At 49.4% G+C, this 13,629-nt stretch overlaps 3 protein-coding genes and 1 pseudogene across 3 annotated transcripts in view; 1 reads left to right on the top strand and 3 right to left on the bottom strand.

Annotated features, from left to right (window-relative positions):
- The window catches only part of LOC105533428 (metallothionein-1E), a 17,194-nt gene extending 9,819 nt beyond the window's left edge, over window positions 1-7,375 (bottom strand). Inside the window, exon 1 of the mRNA XM_011971894.1 lies at window positions 7,359-7,375. The gene's annotated coding sequence lies outside the window, so the exon portion shown is untranslated. The remainder of the gene's footprint in view (window positions 1-7,358) is intronic.
- LOC105533426 lies at window positions 423-1,682 on the bottom strand (annotated as a pseudogene).
- Window positions 5,706-6,826, bottom strand: LOC105533427 (metallothionein-2-like). Its single transcript, XM_011971893.1, has 3 exons — window positions 6,799-6,826; window positions 6,141-6,206; window positions 5,706-5,797 (listed from the first exon to the last, which is right to left on the bottom strand). The coding sequence occupies exons 1-3, from the start codon at window positions 6,824-6,826 to the stop codon at window positions 5,706-5,708; spliced, it is 186 nt and encodes a 61-aa protein (XP_011827283.1).
- Window positions 7,376-8,651: 1,276 nt separating the features above from the next.
- Window positions 8,652-9,978, top strand: LOC105533429 (metallothionein-2-like). Its single transcript, XM_011971895.1, has 3 exons — window positions 8,652-8,744; window positions 9,344-9,409; window positions 9,751-9,978. Exons 1-3 carry the CDS (start codon window positions 8,717-8,719, stop codon window positions 9,840-9,842), a joined length of 186 nt encoding a protein of 61 aa, XP_011827285.1. The 5' UTR covers window positions 8,652-8,716; the 3' UTR covers window positions 9,843-9,978.
- Window positions 9,979-13,629: the final 3,651 nt, after the last annotated feature.

The raw sequence follows: 13,629 nt of genomic DNA, 5'->3' as shown, positions 1-13,629 counted from the left end.
TTCATCACATTGGCCAGGCTGGTCTTGAACTTCTGACCTCAGGTGATCCACTCACCTTTGCTTCCCAAAATGCAGGGATTACAGGTGTGAGACACGATGCCCGGCCTACATGTATAATGCTTTTACATTTTTTAGCTGAGACAGGTAATGTGATTTGCCTTAAAGAACTCAGTGTATAAGGTGATAGGACCTGGTACCAGCATGCACGTGACTGGACTCTCAGTGCAGTCCCTCATCCCAGCTCTGTCGGGTATCAGGTCACTTTTGTCCAAGGCACACAAAATAAAACCGAGCCTGAATAAAGTCAACTTTTATTATTATTTTATTTTTGAAAAACCAAATGTACTAATGGGTCAGTGCTGTATGGAAAACAATTAAGGGTTCGTACACTTTCTACTTCTGGGAACAGAGCTTTCCCTACATCAGGCGCAGCAGCTGCACCTGTCAGATGTCCCTTTACAGACACATCCCTGGGCACACTTAGCACAGCCCACGGGGCAGCAGAAGCAGCAGCCTGGGCAACAAGGGGAGAGGGACAGGTCACAGCTGACTTGAATAGGCACCTCTCTGCCCCAACAACGGGCCTGGCTCAAGCTCGCACCGAGACCCAGAGGAGACTTCGTTCCGGACGGTGCGCTCTGTCAGGAGACAGTGGTGGATCTTTGCAGTGAGAGCCTTCCTATGAAAAACTTGCTCAGCCCCACTGAGCCAGCACAGGGCAGAAGACTGGACAGGCAGTGACTGGGACTGTGCGGACAAAGGAAGGACAATTCTCCAGGACTATACACTTCAGTGAGGAAAGTCTTCAAGAATCAGGTCTATTGTTGGCCGGCTGGTGCCTTCTTGTAACCTCAGTTTCCCCATTGTTAAGAATGAAGGTTGATTGGGAATAAACCATCTCTAATGTTCCTCCAGCTCTGATCCTGAATCCGTTTCAGGGGATGTGGGAAGCTAGTGATGAGCCTGCTCCTGCCTGCACAATCTGAGATCCCTCCTCTCACTCAGCCCAGCCCCGAGATTCTCAGGGAAGGCCCCGCACTCACTCTTCTTGCAGGAGGTTCATGTGTACTCTTTGCATGTGCAGGAGCCGGCACAGGTGCAGGACCCACCTGCAAGGTAGAGAAAAAGGCAGTGAGCAGTGAGTGTGGTGCAGGGTTAGGAGCAGGCCCTCAGCATCCTCCTGCTCAGTGTACGGGATACCTGGTACCTTGTTCTGCTCAGGCACACGGAAGCCCAGCCCCATCTTTTCTCCACACAGGCTCTCACAGGCCTCCACACAGGGCAGACGCCCTCCTAATTTTACTCCACAAGGCCTTCTGTCAGGAATCCCTTAGAGGCAATGCTTCCTGCCTCCCATCCACCTCAGGCAGCTCTAATGCTGGACAGAGCACTGGGTCCCAGCCCAGGACCCCACTAGCTATCTGGGTGACCTGGCAGTTTTGAGCCTCAGTCTTCTCAGAAATGGGAGGCTCTGGGAAGATGGCAGCGTTCTAAGTGGTGATGAAGGCGCTTGACGGAAAAAGCACGAGAAGTGCAAAGTAAAGGAGTTCACTTTAGGAAGAGCTCAAAATACACCTCCCTCCTGCCCTGGGGACATTCTGTCCACTGGAATGAAAATGGAGATCCTAAGGCCTCGAAACCCGGTATCTCTTACTAGTGAAGCAGGAGCACTTGGGGTCCATTGCGAGTCGAGGTGCGGCTGGAGTTTCTAAGGGAGAGGGGAAGACGCAGTGGGGCAGGTGGGAGGCGTGGTGGATTCTAGGAACCCGGCGATCAATTTACAGGTAGAGAAGGGCGCCGGGTGCAGAGCACCCCCTCCTCCACCCTGACGCGGAATCCGCGGCGCCTGGCGTCCTGGGTTGGGATGTGCGCAATAGGCGGGTCGGGCGCATTATCCCCTGAGCACAGCCTGGTGGGCCCCGGAGGGCTGCCCCTTTGGCGCCTGCTGGCGCAGAAGGAGCTGTGCTGCCGGAGGTACGTGGCGCCCCTGACACCCTAAGGGCCATTTTCCATTTCCAGGTAGTCGCGTTATCCCCATCGCCCGACCTGCACCTTTGCCACCAACTTCGCGTCCCCCGGGTCCGTGTGCAGCTCCATCCTTGTGCTCACCTTCGTCATTGGCTGGAGCTGGGAGCAGAGAGAGTGAGCCGTGTGCACATGTGTGGCCATGGAGGTGACTTTTGTTTCTCCCCCGCCCTTCCCCCGCATTGCCTGTCGCTCTTCCCACCTAGGACCCTCAAACTCCTTCCCCCTGTACACACAACCTGGCGATCACGGGTCAGCCTCTCTCTCTTCCTTCCATGCTATCATATAACATTTCGATTTTGCCAGGCCCGTTTAAATCATTGTTTCTTTGAACCCTCCCAACAATCCTAAAGGGAAATACTATTTATGAACCCGTTTTACTAATCTGACAATTATAACATAAACTTTAAGTAACTTGCTCAACATCACAGAATGGAAAAGTTGTCACTGATTTGAATCTAGCCAGCCTCTCAAGAGAAAGTGTCCATGATCAGGCCTTCCTTTGGCCCAGGTCTGTCATCAGCATTTCCCTATTGCTGGACATCTTTTAAACAATGTCAAGCCACAAGCTAAACCATGAGCTGTGACAGAAGCAATCTATAACTGTAATATATATACACAGACATACAACACATTTATACTTCTGGTTGTCTTCTATGTGTGGAATGAGACTGATTTTCATTTTCGCTGCTGGAAAAGAGTGTGCTTTAAATAAAAATATATTTAAGCAAATATTAATCACTTCAATGTTGTACGTTAAGTAACATACAGTGACTGTGTGTGCAGAAGTGACATTGTTTTTGATCTGACATGAGGCATGGATGGAATCTTGCTTATAGCTTTGTGTCCCTAGTGTTGACGACTATTTTATGAGAAGAACAAACATCTCTTTTGACCACAGGACACATGTTCATGTAGTAGATGAGAATAACAGGATACACAAGTGAGCACATCTGGCCTGGCTGCTTTGTCTGTGAGTAAATAAATACCCCCAAGCTATGTAAAATGGGGGGAAAAAAAAAAGCAACAGTTAATGTTGTAGATGACTCACCCCTTGCCAGGCACCATTCTAAGTTCCTTACATGAATTAAATCATTTAATTTTACAAGCCAGATATCATTATACTTCAGTTGATAAGACTGATACACAGAGGTTATGTCACACACATAGTGGCAGAGGTGGGATTTGCACTCATGCAGGCTGACCTCAGCATCATGTCTTTACCCCCTGCTCTATGCCACCAAGTCAACACAAAGATGAGGACGCTGAAAGTCTGGCTAGGAGGCAGCAGTGGAAGCACATTTAGTTGCAGTCAGATCTCTGTGCATACCTGTGACCTCTCTGGGCTTCAGTTCCTATTTCTCAAGCCAAGAGCAAAATTTGTTCATCTCCAAGGTCCCTTATAGCTTTGAACTGAGATGCGCAGGGTTTGGCATCCACGGATGCCATGATCTGCCAGCTGTAGGGAGGGCCAGAGGCCAGCCGTACCATAGGTTCATGCATCCTTTTCCTTCTCAGCTGTGTGGCATTGGGCAGGTTGTTTAATTCCTCTGAAAGACGACTTAAGCACGCCAGCCCCTGAATATTTTCTGTCCCTGTCCTGAAGCTTGTGACTTTCATTCAACTTGTCGCCTGAAGGTCAGATGACATGAAGGATGGTAAAGGATTTTATGTGTGTTCAAATGTTGGGGCAGCATCTTATCACAGAGGACTTTCTGCAGGAGGACATCCACACTCCTGCTGGCACTGGATCAGCCAGGGATGCAACCCCTCCACAGCATCCCATCCAGAGCAATGCTTCCAAACCAATGAGCCTTTCTTCAAGAGCAAGTTAGGATTTAATGGTATCTTTATCCAAGAAAGTCAGTGCAGAGAGAATGATCATAATCACCACTGTTTATTGTAATCTAGGCAGCAGCCAGGCCACTTTCTCATTTTCTTTTTTTGTTTGTTTTGGTTTTGGTTTTTGTTTAGACAGAGTCTTGTTCTGTTGCCTAGCCTGGAGTGCAGTGGCACAATCTTGGCTAGCCTCTATATCCTGGACTTAAGCAATCTTCCTATCTCAGCCTACAGAGTGGCTGGGGCCACAGGTGTATGGCATCACGCCATCTAATTTTTGTATTTTTTGTAGAGACGGGGTTTCTCCATATTGCCCAGGCTTGTCTCAAACTCCTGGGCTCAAACAACCTTCCCACCTCTGCCTCCCAAAGTGCTGGCATTACAGGCATGCGCCACTGTGTCCGGCCCACTCTCTCATTTAATCCCTGCATTGAGAATAATCTCCTTTCTACAAATGAAGCACTAGATGCTCAGAGAGTTTGGGTGACTTGCCCAAACCACACAGCCAGTAAGTGGTGGAGTGGGCTGTGAACTAGGACTGCCTGACAACTAAAACTATGCCCTAGGTGTTGGCTGCCTCCTGAAATCGCTTCACAGGGAAGCAGCAGGTAAGTGTGGTCCTGACTTCTAGGCAAGGAGACTCATCTTCTTCCTTGACTGAACATCGAATAGCATCCCCCCCACAAATGGAGGGACTAACTTGTCATTAATAAGACATCCAGGGACTCTTTCCTTTCTAAGGAACATCACCACGCTCAGCAAGCTGCACAATCTGCCATAGCTGTGTTCTGAGAACTTCTGTTAATAAACTAATATTAATTACGGAGATGATGAAATCAAAATGAAAATTCCAAAATAACTTTACCCGAACCCATGCTGACACTGCATCTTGCCGGGAGTATCTGGTTCGAAGTAGTCAAGGGCTGGAACTTGAAAAAGGAACAAACTCAACCTGAATTTGGGAGGAATTTCCAAAGATTCAGAGCCAACTCCCAACAGGGAGCTCTCAGGGTTCAGCGAGTGTCCTGAGTGTGCTGTCTGTGACGCTGGCTAGGCCAAGCCAGATGGTTCCTCATGAGAATGTCGTGGACTGTGTCTGCTGTCTCCAGTCTGCAATGCAAATCATCCATGAACAAATGTGCAGAGTTTCTAAATCTTCCATTTTTCTGTTATTTCTGTATGTACTTATTGATTTTGTTGTGTAACATGTTAAAAATGGGTTCCGTATTTTGTGTTTCATTATCTTCATAATTAATATTACTTTATTTACAAAGGTGTAGGTCTGGGCTGGGTAGAAAATGAAAACTGTCCCTTCACCAGGGAGTCTGAGAAGCCCCGTGTAGGATTCATCTAACTCAGGCATTGGAATCTACCTCCTGTGGTCACTTTCAATCCCAAAATCTGCTGAGAAACTGAATTTGGGCAGGGAAACCTGAGAATAACCATGAGGAATGGAGAAGTCTCTGTGCCACATTTAACATGATTGGAGCTGATCGTGTACGTTGTCTGTCCCCATATGATCTGGCACAGTGCAGGTGCATTTTGTGGAAGATAAAGCTCAGTGAGTTAGCAGGGCTTGCCTGAAGGTGCTCAGACTGTTAGAGGCTCACATTTCCATCCAGAGACCAGTCTCTTAAACTCCCAGTTCAATCTTCTACCCCAGTCCCTTATTCCAAAAAACACACAGGAACCAGAACCAGAATCAAGTCTAAGTGTTGAATTATGATTGACACATTTCACAGGAAAAGGAATGCAGCAAATGGGTCAAGGTTGTATCAAAAAAGCAAAAAATCCTGGATTTTACTAATCAATCTATATTTGGGAGCAGGGTTGTCCCAGCATCAGGCGCAGCAGCTGCACTTGTCCAACACCCCTTTGCAGATGCAGCCCTGGGCACACTTGGCACAGCCCACAGGGCAGCAGGAGCAGCAGCCTGAGGAGGAAGGGAGAGTGAGAGGTCACAGCAGAGTCGACCAGAGACCTCCCTGCCCGAACAGAGGCCTGTCTCCATCCCTGCCTCCAGACCCTGAGGACCCTTAGTTGAGGATGGCATGGTTTTGTCAGGAGACAACTGGTGCCACTGGGGTGGGTCTTCCTATGAGAAAGCTTCCCCATCCCACATAAGCCCTGGAAAGGTCAGAAGACTAGACAGGCAGTGATGGCCTACAGGGACAAAGGAAGGCCAGTTCCTGAGAAGCATGCACTCAGGGCCAGCCTTGGGTTCCCTCCCAACCTTAGCCACAGCCCCAGATTCCTGGAGATGGCCCCGCACTCACTCTTCTTGCAGGAGGTGCATTTGCACTCTTTGCACTTGCAGGAGCCAGGGCAGGCACAGGAGACACCTGCAAGGAGAGAGAAAGCCACGCAGGGGTGAATGAGATGCAGAAGGTGCAGCAGTGGATCAATAATTGTCCGGTTCCCCCTCCTCTGTGCAGGCCCAGCCCTCAGAGCTGCTTTCCCACTAAGAGCAGAGGAAGAGAAGCGCCATGTCCTCTCCCTTCATGCTGGGAAAACCAAGCACCCGCCTATTTGTATTCCAAAGGAAAGTCCCAGGCTCCTATATGGCCCAGGAAGACTGCGACTTCGACTTTCTGTCCTGAACCCGGAAGAGGCAATGTCCCCTCCCACCCAATGCTTCCATTCCAATCCAGCTGCTAAGAGTCAAGTTCGAGAACTGGGGCTTAGCCAGCAGCCCTGTGACCAACCGGGTGACATGCAGCAGGACAGCCTTGAGCCTCAGGACCCTCAACTCTGACACAGATGCACAGGGAGGAGGGACATGCTCTCAGGAGCTTGGCCAAAGGAAAGCACTGGACGAATAAAGGAGTCCTCTTCAGCTCAGATCACAAAATAAGACCTCCTCAAACCCAGGGACACTCTCCATGATGTCTGAGAATTCGGCATCCCAATGCGCAGAACCCGGGCGCCCCTTACCAGAGGCGCAGGAGCAGTTGGGGTCCATTGCAACAGGAGGCAAGAGTGGAGTTCCCAAGCGAGAAGAGAAGAGGCAGTGGTGGACGTGGAAGGCGTGGTGGAGCCCAACAGCCAGCGGCTGCATTTATAGTCAAGAAAGGGGGCCGGGCGCAGACGCCCCGCCCCGCCCTTGCACCCGCCCCGCCGAGTCAGCACCGCCAGCTGTCCTGGGCTGGGCTGTGCGCAGCAGATGGGCCAGGTGCAAGTTCCTTGAGCGCAGCTGGGTGCACACCGCAGGATCGCCCCTTTCGCAATGGCTCGCGAGGGAGGCGCTGTGCACCCGGGTGCGCGGCTTCTCTCACCCTGCGGGGCCTTCCAGCTTCCCTGAAGTTGCCTACTACACTCGCCCCTTGGCGTTCCGACTACCCCAGTATTCTGGACTTCCCCCCACCCCCACCAACGCCCAGGTCTCAAGTCGATAGCTAAGCCTTTCCTGGAGTCGAGGGTAACCCCAGTCTTGTGCTCCACTTTCTAGATCTGACAAAGCAAGGAGCACAGCAAGAGCAGTAGTGTGCAAAGGCAGGCCAAGGGTGGGAACTTCACATCTCTGGCCTTATCCGCCCTGTCCCGGTTCCTACCTCAGTCCTTTGGTCACATTTCTCCTCTGCACAGCAGCACGGAAGACACAGGGCTCTGCCTCTCTCTCTTCCATTCTCCACTCTTGAGGGGCTGAATGGGCCACATTTTTCCAGGTCCTCCTTTGCATAAATCTCTCCAGGGTCTCCCCACAGCTTAGCCAGGTACCCCACTACAGGATGGCAGTTTTGAATGTGTGAGATGTCCCCAGAAGAGGGATCATTGAAGGTGATATGAAGATCCTGCATTAAATTAGAAAGCAAGAGAGCTGCTTATTTTTCCTTCCATATTCCTATTACTCTACATTACACGGGTCCGTGTTTGACCGTTTAGTCACTTTCTATCTTTGAACTCTCACAGCAACCCTAAATGGACATGAGTTCTATTCGTGAACCCGTATTCCTAATCTGGACAATGATAATACAAGGAGTTCAAGCCACTAGCCCAGGGTCAGGGGGCTGGGAAGTGGCACTGCTGGGTGTGAATCCTGTCAGCTTCTCAAGGGAGAGAGGTCAGTGATGAAGCTTCCCTATGTATGGCCCAGGTATGTTCATCTCTTCACTGATTGAAATCTTTAAACAAAACCAAGCATCAAGGTCAGTCCTAGAAGCAAAACAGAGACATAGAGGGATATGAATAAGCATACTTTGACGGGAGGGAGACAGGGCCTTGTGTCTTCCGAGTAGCTGTGCACAGGAGAAACGTGGCACAAGAACTGAGGAGGGGAAGGGGAAAGGGACAGGCAGTGCCAGAGATCCGAAGGTCGCATCCTCCGCCTGTCCTTTGCACACTACTCCCTTGCTATGCTCCCTGCTCCCACCAATCCAGACAGTTGAACAAGAGACTGGGGTTGCAAGGCTTAACTGTTGGCAAGGGGGTGTGCAGGCTTCGGGGTGTGGGGCGCACGCAGGTCAGGGTCTCGGGCCATGCAGAACGCCAAGGGTGGGGGAGTAGCAGGTAATCTCAAGGAATTGGGCAGACCGGGCAGGGTGAAAGAAGCAGCTAATCCGGGTGCACAACGCCTCCCGCGCGAGCCGGTGCGGAAGGCGGAGGCCAGCGGTGTGCACCAACCTGCACTCAGGGTGCTTTGCGCCCGGCACCTCTGCTGCACACAGCCCAGCCCAGGACTACTGGCGGCTTGGACTCAGCTGGTCCGGTGCAAGGGCGGGGCGGGGTCTCTGCTCCTGGCGCCTACCCCTGACTACAAAAGGAGCCGCCAACTGTTGCGCTTCACCACATCTTACACGTGTTCCACTCCCTCTTCCCTTCTCGCTTGGGAACTCCAGTCTCGCTTCGGGTTGCAATGGACCCCAAATGCTCCTGCGCCGCTGGTAAGGGACGCCCGGGTTCTGTGCCTTGGAATGCCAAATTCCCAGACACCACAGAGAGTGTCCCTGGGTTTGAGGAGGTCGCGTTTTGCGATCTGAGCTGAAGGTGACTCCTTTATTCTTCCTTGAGAAAGATTCTTCCTATTCTTTCCTCTTGGCCAAGCTCCTGAGAGCAGTTGCCCTCCTCCCTGTGCCTCTATGTCAGAGTTGAGGGTCTTGAGACTCAAGGCTGTCCTGCTCCACATCACCCCGTTGGTCAGGAGACTGCTGGCTGAGCCTCAATGCTCTAACCAGGCTCTGAGCCGCCGGATTGGATGGGAGGCATTGGATAGGAGGGGACATTGCCTTTTCGGGGTTCTTGACAGAATGTCAAAGTTGTAGTCTTCCTGGGCTGTGCCTGGAGCCTGGGACTTTCCTTTTGAATAAAAACAGGAGGGTGTTTGGCCTTCCCAGCATGAAGGGGTTTCTCTTCCTCTGTTGAGTGGGAAAGGAGCTCTGAGGGCTGGCCCTGCACAGACGAAGGGACACTGGACACTCATTGACCCACTGCTGTACCTTCTGCATCTCACTCACCTTTCACTGGCTTTTGCTCTTCCTTGCAGGTGTCTCCTGTGCCTGCCCTGGTTCCTGCAAGTGCAAAGAGTGCAAATGCACCTCCTGCAAGAAGAGTGAGTGCAGGGCCATCTCCAGGAATCTGGGGCTGTGGCTAAGGTTGGGAGGGAACCCAAGGTTGGCCCTGAGTGTGTGCTTCTGGGGAACTGGCCTTCCTTTGTCCCCCTAGGCCATCACTGCCTTTCCAGTCTTCTGCTCTGTCCAGGGTTCCTGTGGGGCTGGGCAGTCTCTCACAGGAAGACTCACCTCAACATCCACCAGTTGTCTCCTGACAAAGCCACACCATCCTGAACTAAGGATCCGCGGGTGCTGGGGTCTGAGCTGAGTTAGGCCTGCTGTTGGGACAGGGAGCTCCCTGGTCAAGTCTGCTGTGACCTCTGTCTCCCTTTTTCCCCAGGCTGCTGCTCCTGCTGCCCCCTGGGCTGTGCCAAGTGTGCCCAGGGCTGTATCTGCAAAGGGGCATCAGAGAAGTGCAGCTGCTGCGCCTGAGGTCGGGACTGCCCTGCTGTCAGATGAAAACAGAATGACACGTAAAATCCAGGATTTTGTTTTCTACAACCGCGACCCATTTGCTACATTCCTCTTGTCTGTGAAATATGTGAATAATAATTAAACACAGACTTGATTCTGGTTCTGGTTCCTGTTGTATTTTTTGGGAATAAGAGACTGGGGTGGGAGATTGAACTGGGAGATTAGAGACTGGACTCTGGATGGAAATGTGAGCGTCTAACAGTCTGAGTGCCTTCAGGCAAGCCCAGTTACATCACAGACCTCCATCTTCTGTAAAATGCACCTGCACTGTGCCGGATCATGCTTCCATATGAGCATGGAGACATACGCGATCAGCTCCAATCATGTTAAATGTGGCACAGGGACTTCTCCATTCCTCATGTTTATTCTCAGGTTTCCCTGACCAAGTTCAGTTCTTCAGCAGATTTTGGGCTTGAAAGTGACCACAGTGGGTGGATTCCAATGCCTGAGTTACATGAATCCTACACGGGGCTTCTCAGACTCCACGGCGAAGAGACAGTTTTCATTTTCTATCCATCCTAGATCTAAACCTTTGTAAATAAAGTAATATTAATTATGAAGATAATGAAACACAAAATATAGAACCCACGTTTTACATTTTACACACAAAAAAACTCAATAAATACACAAATAACAGAAAAATGGAAGATTTACAAACTCTGTACATATGTTCATGGATGATTTGCATTGCAGACTGGAAACAGCAGACTGGCCCCACTGTGGACCACACACCTTCAGCAGCACAGGCCAGGACATTCTCATGAGGAACCATCAGGCTTGGCCTAGCCAGCGTCACAGACAGCACACTCAGGACACTCGCTGAACCCTGAGAGCTCCCTGTTGGAACTTGGCTCTGAATCTTTGGAAATTCCTCTCAAGTTCAGGCTGAGGTTGTTCCTCTTTCAAGCTCCAGCCCTTGACTATTTCAAACCAGCATGCTCCTGGCAAGACACTGTGATTGTGGGTTGCAGATGAAGTTATTTTGGAATTTTGCTTTTGATTTCATCATCTCCACAATTGCTAATACTTTATTTACTGAAGTTCTCAGAACACAGCTATGGCAGATTGTGCAACTGTCTGAGTGTGGTGATGTTCCTCAGGAAGGAAAGATTTCTGGATGTCTTGTTGATGACAAGTTAGTCCCTCCATTTGTCGGGGGGATGCTATTTGATGTTCGATCCCTAAGGAGGAAGGTGAGTCTCCTTGCCTAGAAGTCAGGACCACACTTACCTGCTGCTTCCCTGTGAAGCGATTTCAGGAGGCAGCCAACACCTAGGGCATAGTTTCAGTTGTCAGGCAGTCCTAGTTCACAGCCCAGTCCACCACTTACTGGCTGTGTAGTTTGGGCAAGTCACCCAAACTCTCTGAGCATCTAGTGCCTCATTTGTAGAAAGGAGATTATTCTCAATGCAGGGATTAAATGAGAGAGTGGGCCGGGCACAGTGGCTCATCATGCCTGTAATACCAGCACTTTGGGAGGCAGAGGTGGGAAGGTTGTTTGAACCCAGGAGTTTGAGAACAGCCTGGGCAACATGGAGAAACCCCATCTCTACAAAAATTACAAAAATTAGATGGCGTGATGCCATACACCTGTGGTTCCAGCTACTCTGGAGGCTGAGTAGGGAGGATCACTTGAGTTCAGCATGTAGAAGTTGCAGTGAGCCAAGATCACGCCACTGTATTCCAGGTTGGGCAACAGAACAAGACCCTATCTCAAAACAAAACAAAACAAAAAACATAAACAAAGCAAAACAAAAAACAAAAACAGAGAGAGAGAGTGGCCTGGCAGCTGCCTAGGTTTTAATAAGCAATAGTGATTATGATCATTCTCTCTGCACTGACTTTCTTGGAAAAAGATATCATTAAATCCTAACTTGCTCTTGAAGAAAGGCTCATTGGTTTGGAAGCATTGCTCTGGATGGGATGCTGTGGAGGGGTTGCATCCCTGGCTGATCCAGTGCCAGGAGGAGTGTGGATGTCCTCCTGTAGAAAGTCCTCTGTGATAAGACACTGCCCCAACATTTGAACACACATAAAATCCTTTCCCATTCTTCATGTCATTTGACTTTCATGCAACTTGTTGAATGAAAGTCACAAGCTTCAGGACAGGGACAAAAAATATTCAGGGGCTGGCGTGCTTGAGTCATCTTCCAGAGGAATTAAACAACCTGCCCAATGCCACACAGCTGAGAAGGAAAGGGATGAATGAACCTATGGTACAGCAGGCCTCTGGCCCTGCCCACAGCTGGCAGATCATGCCATCCCTGGATGCCAAACCCTGTCCATCTCAGTTCAAAGCTATAAGGGACGTTGGAGATGAACAAATTTTGCTCTTGGCTTGACAGATAGCAACTGAAGCCCAGAGAGGTCACGGCTATGCACAGGGATCTGATCGCTAACTCAACGTGCTTCCACTGCTGCCTCCAGCCAGACATTCGGCGTCCTCATCTTTGTGTTGACTTGGTGGCATAGAGCACGGGGTAAGGACATGATGCTGCAGTCAGACTGTATGAGTATGTATCCCACCTCTGCCACTATGTGTGTGACACAACCTCTGTGTCTCAGTCTCATCAGCTGGAGTATAATAATATCTGGTTTGTAAAATTGAAAGTTTTGATGAATGTAAGGAACTTAAAATGGCACCTGGCCAGGGGTGAGTCATCTATAACATTAACTGCTCCTTTTTTTTTTTTTTCCTCATTACATACAGCATGGGGGATATTTATTTACTCACAGACAAAACAGCCAGGCCAGATATGCTCATTTGTGTATCCTGTTATTCTCATCTACTACGTGAACATGTGTCCTGTGATCAAAAGGGACATTTGCTCTTCCCATATAATATTAATCAACTCTAGGGACATAGAGATATAAGCAAGATTTTATGCCTCATGTCAGATAAAAAGAATCTCATTTCTGCACCCACAGTACTATATTTTACTTAACATATAACATGGAAGTGATTGATATTTTCTTGAATATTATTTTTTATTTAAAGCAAACACTTTTCCACCAGTGAAAATGAAAATCAGTTTTATTCCACACACAGAAGATAGTCAGAAAACACCAAGCACTGTGGCTCACCCCTGTAATCCCACCACTTTGGGAGGCCGAGGAGGCCAGATTACCTGCGGTCAGGAGTTCGAGACCAGCCTGGCCAACATGGTGAAACCCGGTCTCTACTAAAAATACAAAAATTACTGGGCATGGTGGCACGCGCCTGTAATCCCAGCTACTCTGGAGGCTTAGGTAGTAGAATTGCTTGAGCCCTGGGGACAGAGGTAGCAGTGAGCCGAGATCATGCCAATGCACTCCATCCTGGCCGACAGAGGGAGATTCCTTCTCAAAAAATAAATAAATAAATAAATAAATCTGTCAATAGAGAAGTGCTGACAACAGACTTGGGCCCAAGGAAGGCTTGATCTTGGACATCGTCTCTTAAGAGGCTGGCTAGATTCAAATCAGTGACAAGTTTTCAGCTCTGCAATGTTGAGCAAGTTACTTAAACTTTTTGTTACAGTTGTCAGATTAGTAAAACGGGTTCATAAATAGTATTTCCCATTAGGATTGTTGGGAGTGTTCAAACAATGAATGATTTAAAGAGGTCTGTCTCATTCTAAATGTTACATGATAAGAACATTGAAGAGAAATATCCACTTCTGTCCTTGATTGAAAGCAGGGTCTGCATGTCACCCAAAGTCATCCTCTTTGGAGGACATCCCTCATTTTTAAAACTGCCATCCTG

This window comes from Mandrillus leucophaeus, unplaced genomic scaffold (assembly GCF_000951045.1).
Source record: "Mandrillus leucophaeus isolate KB7577 unplaced genomic scaffold, Mleu.le_1.0 Scaffold125, whole genome shotgun sequence".
NCBI classification, from domain to species: Eukaryota; Metazoa; Chordata; class Mammalia; order Primates; family Cercopithecidae; genus Mandrillus; species Mandrillus leucophaeus.
This window is presented reverse-complemented; position numbering and strand designations above follow the sequence as displayed.